Here is a 4,139-nt window from a genome sequence, read left to right as displayed (position 1 = left end):
AGAAATACATTTGAGACTTGACAATTCTTTCAAATGCTCATTGGGACACAAATGAAATTTGAGCTGCTACAAATTTAACACCAGCGTTTTTCTGTGCATGGATCGTCGACTCACGATTGGTAGTTATTTTGTCTGTTGGAATAATTTAAATGTTGAAAAAGTTATTGTAGAATATGTGATAAGCTAATTGTGCGACCCGGTCCACACAAATCGTCGGCTCACTATTGAAACTCATTTCGGCTGTTGGAACAATTTAAATGCTAGAAAAAGGTCTTGTAGAATACGTGCTAAGCTACCTGGTGCGCGACCCGATTCACACTGATCGTCGGCTAATTAATGCAAGTTATTTTGGCTGTTGGAACAATTAAAATGTTGAAAAGATTTTGTAGAATACGTGATAGCTACCTGATACGCGACCTGGTGCACATGGATCATCAACTCACTATTGGCAGTTATTTTGGCTATTGAAACAATTTAATGTTTCAAAAGTTCGTGTAGAATACGTGCCAAGCTAGTCAGTGAATAGAGAAAGAGTAGAGAAAGCCTGAGTAGACCGCGATAAATTACGAAAAGAAATAAAATGGCAGGAGAAGGAAAATGAAAAGATCAACATTCAAACTTTTGCAATTGATTCATTTTTAGAAAGTAACGCTGAATTTTAGAATGGTGCAGAAGAACTTACTTATTTTGAAGAAAATAAAAGTGATCAAATGAAAATAAAAGAACTTCCATACTTCTAAATATTTGTTTATAATACTAAAAAAATCAGAGGTCATTTGCTCATAAAAATGAAGAATTGGTAGGGTTGCCGCGTTGAATTAAAAAAAAAGTAAAAAAATTGCTAACTTTGGATTTCGATGAAAAACATACAGGATGAATCGATAAAATTAATACTGCTGTTTATACAATTTCTATCTTATAAAACGAAAAGCCATCTTTGTTGAAATATCTTCGGGAGAAAATACTTGTCTATTATTAAATGAATAGGTTATTTATTCACATAATGGAATATACATAATTTTGAGAAAATGTACATGTATACATTTACAGGAATATACAAGCTGAGGGAATTGGGATTGACGGAACATCCTCTTGGTAAAATTATGCAATATTAGCTTGCGTTTGCCTGCTATACATTTCTAACATAAAATTAGGTATGGGGGGGTATCCTTCCATAATTGTCGCTGCATTCCAATGGTATTTTAAAGGCGACATAAACATACTGCCAGTTGGCGTTCTTATAAAAATTTGGTGGCGGTAACCTCTATTAGGATCAGCAAGGACGAAGCGTTCGAACTCTGTGGCATGATAATATCCCTGGTTTCCTAAACGTACATAAGCTGCCTTTGGCTCATTCCAAACGTGAGAGGGTTGTAGAAAAATAGGGTTGAGAGCGTCAATTGAAGCGAAACGATTATCTCTTCTGAAATGTATATAAGCGTAATAGTGCGTATCACTCAACCGCTGGCTAGGATGAAACCAGAAGGGACTTTCTTCATTTTCGAGTTTGTGGATATTCTTTCCATAAGTAGAACCACAATGCATTTGTACTTGGACGCTATTCACAGGAATATTTGGAAAATACTCCTGTGCATCTAATTTCGGGAGAAAAAAATGTTCCATTTTTAAAGTTCTTTTACACTAGTAACTTAAAAATTAAACAATTTTAAACAATAACTGCGATTACCAATAATAATTGACCTATATTACTATATTTATTAGAATTGCCCTTCTCTTTCAAAAGCATACTTTTTGGTTCTTACCCAATTATAAACAAATTCGGTTAGTATTACTAACATGTACCCCAAATACCATGTAGTTTTTTCATAGATTATTAACATGAGAAAACTAAAACTTCTTCTTAATGTGATGTTAAAACGTGAAAATATAGTACGAAACTAAAGGGTCATTAAGGCCATGTGACGAGTGGGTCACGTGACCAGATACCTACCTTACCGCCACTTTTTTTATTTCCCAACTTATTTTTTCACGAAGCGCAACATCGAGTTGAAAATTTGGGATAATAAATAAGAAGCACAGTGGGTCACGTGACCCACTCATCACATGGCCTTAAATTAAAGACGCTGTAAATTTCTGGCGTTTCAAGTAAAAATCTGGTCTTTTTTGGTTCAACTGTTTTTTCATTTTTGATTAAAATATTTTTTATTAAAATACCAACTATTTTAAGGGCCACGAAATGTAAAAATGTTGGCATTTCAAAACTGGAGGGGTCCCCACCTTTAACGCGAGTTGTGGGGTGATTTTATCAAACTACGTTCACCAGCTTTCCCGGCCTTGTATCGATGCGCGCCCTGAGAGCACGTATGCGACCATGCATTCGCACTTTGATTTTTGTGTGTCAAGAAATGCAATCAACTATCCGAAATTTGAGGTTAGAGTAGCCGATTCTGATCAGATCAATCTGATACACTAACGCCAACCTTTGGATATTTTCTTTTATTTCGTAACACTAAGAGATCGTCAACCGACATAAGAATGGAATATGACTGAGAAATAAAATTCTACACTTGGCAAATATTACGATCAGTTCAATTAGAGATATAGCATACGAGATTTTCAAAAATCTCGTATGCATTGAAAATTTAACTACTTTTATTTACATGAATTATTTACATGAATAAAATATGAAGCTTCTTTAATTTTTATTGACCTTAATTGAAGATAAGATTTGAAAAATTGCGTCTTGTATATTTTAGATTTTTTCAAAAAATATCCTAAAAATCTTGACACGAGTTGTAGCCGAGGTACAAAACACGAGAAATTCCAGACTTTTTTATCATTCTTTTCTGGTACTGCTCGTGAGACGAATTTTGGATTTTCAACATAATAGCTTTGATAAATAAAACCAAAATGATAAGTCCTGTAAAAACTTGTTAAAAGAACATTTTTAGGAATTTTTAAAAGCCATAATTTCTCTTTAAGACTTTTTCTCGTATTTTGGGTCGCTTAGTTCTAAATTGGAATTCTACATTTTCCATAGTATTTTCTAATAATAAGACCAAAATTAAAAGTTCTATCAAAAAATGTTTAACACAAATTTCGTAGTACCATATTTCAAAAGTATCAACTCTCCTTTTAAACAATTTTTCCGTATCTTTCGTTATTTGGCGTAAAAACGTAATATTCAATTTTCGATAAAATTTTCGATGGATAAAACCATCACCAAAAAGGATGTTTTTTTTAACGAAATCGTTTAATTTTCCAAAAAATAATTAGGTATAGCCCCAAATAATAGCACTTGTAACCATAAAAGACAAAATGCTGAGGAAAAGTTCGATTTTATTCTTAAGTTCTATGAATTCTGTTCAAATTTAAGTAGTAAGATTTATCTTACATGAAGTGTTTAGAATTTAGGAATATTTTTTAAATTGAGAAACTATTTCTGGACACATTAGAAATGAAAAATAAAAACTGGTAACCAAAAAAAAATCAAAACATATAATTAAGGAAACGTATCCACTATTCGTTATGAATAATGAATATAACATTATTTTGAACTTACGTGCTAAATGAAGAAATCCCATAAATGTGAGAAGTAGAAACCCGGTAAAGATTTCCATTTTTTTTCAATATTCTGAGGTTTGATGTTTGAAAAATAATGTGCGAAGAGATTCGATAGAATGCCCGTATATATACTGACTTCTACGGTTCGCACGCGACACTATCTCTTTATTTGTTCTTTAAAAAAATAGAGTGTAGCGAGAGATATTATTACTGCTGCAAAATAAAAAAATTTTCCATATTTGCTAGACTTGTTACGCTAATATTACGCAAACAATGAAAAAAGAATGAAATATAGTATTTCATGGAATAATAAAATTCTCCTTTGCTGTATTTTTCAAAGAAGAGATTATTGCGAAAACATTTTACAATTTTATAATGTCAAAAACAAAAGATTTTAAAGTAGAATAAATTTGGTTATTTGTTCGTAAAACATTTTTTAAATTTTCAAATCAGAAAAAAGCGATGAAGCTTTGTTTATACTAGCAAACGAAGAGTAAATTTGTCCACCGTCAGATAAAGTGTCAAAATGATAAGCTAATTTTGATTAGTATTTTGAAATCCAGATTTTCCTCGAATTCATTTGTGTTTTCGAGGAAAATCTGAAAATTGAACAT

General features: G+C 31.9%; 1 protein-coding gene across 1 annotated transcript; it reads right to left on the bottom strand.

Moving 5' to 3' along the window:
• Window positions 1–1,090: 1,090 nt before the first annotated feature.
• On the bottom strand, window positions 1,091–3,633 carry LOC117173331. Its single transcript, XM_033361826.1, has 2 exons — window positions 3,524–3,633; window positions 1,091–1,595 (listed from the first exon to the last, which is right to left on the bottom strand). Exons 1-2 carry the CDS (start codon window positions 3,579–3,581, stop codon window positions 1,102–1,104), a joined length of 552 nt encoding a protein of 183 aa, XP_033217717.1. The 5' UTR covers window positions 3,582–3,633; the 3' UTR covers window positions 1,091–1,101.
• Between the last annotated feature and the right edge of the window lie 506 nt (window positions 3,634–4,139).

The sequence above is a fragment of the Belonocnema kinseyi genome, chromosome 5, assembly GCF_010883055.1.
Source record: "Belonocnema kinseyi isolate 2016_QV_RU_SX_M_011 chromosome 5, B_treatae_v1, whole genome shotgun sequence".
In the NCBI taxonomy this organism is placed as follows: Eukaryota; Metazoa; Arthropoda; class Insecta; order Hymenoptera; family Cynipidae; genus Belonocnema; species Belonocnema kinseyi.
The sequence above is the reverse complement of the archived record's forward strand: the minus strand, read 5'-3'. Positions and strand labels throughout refer to the sequence as shown.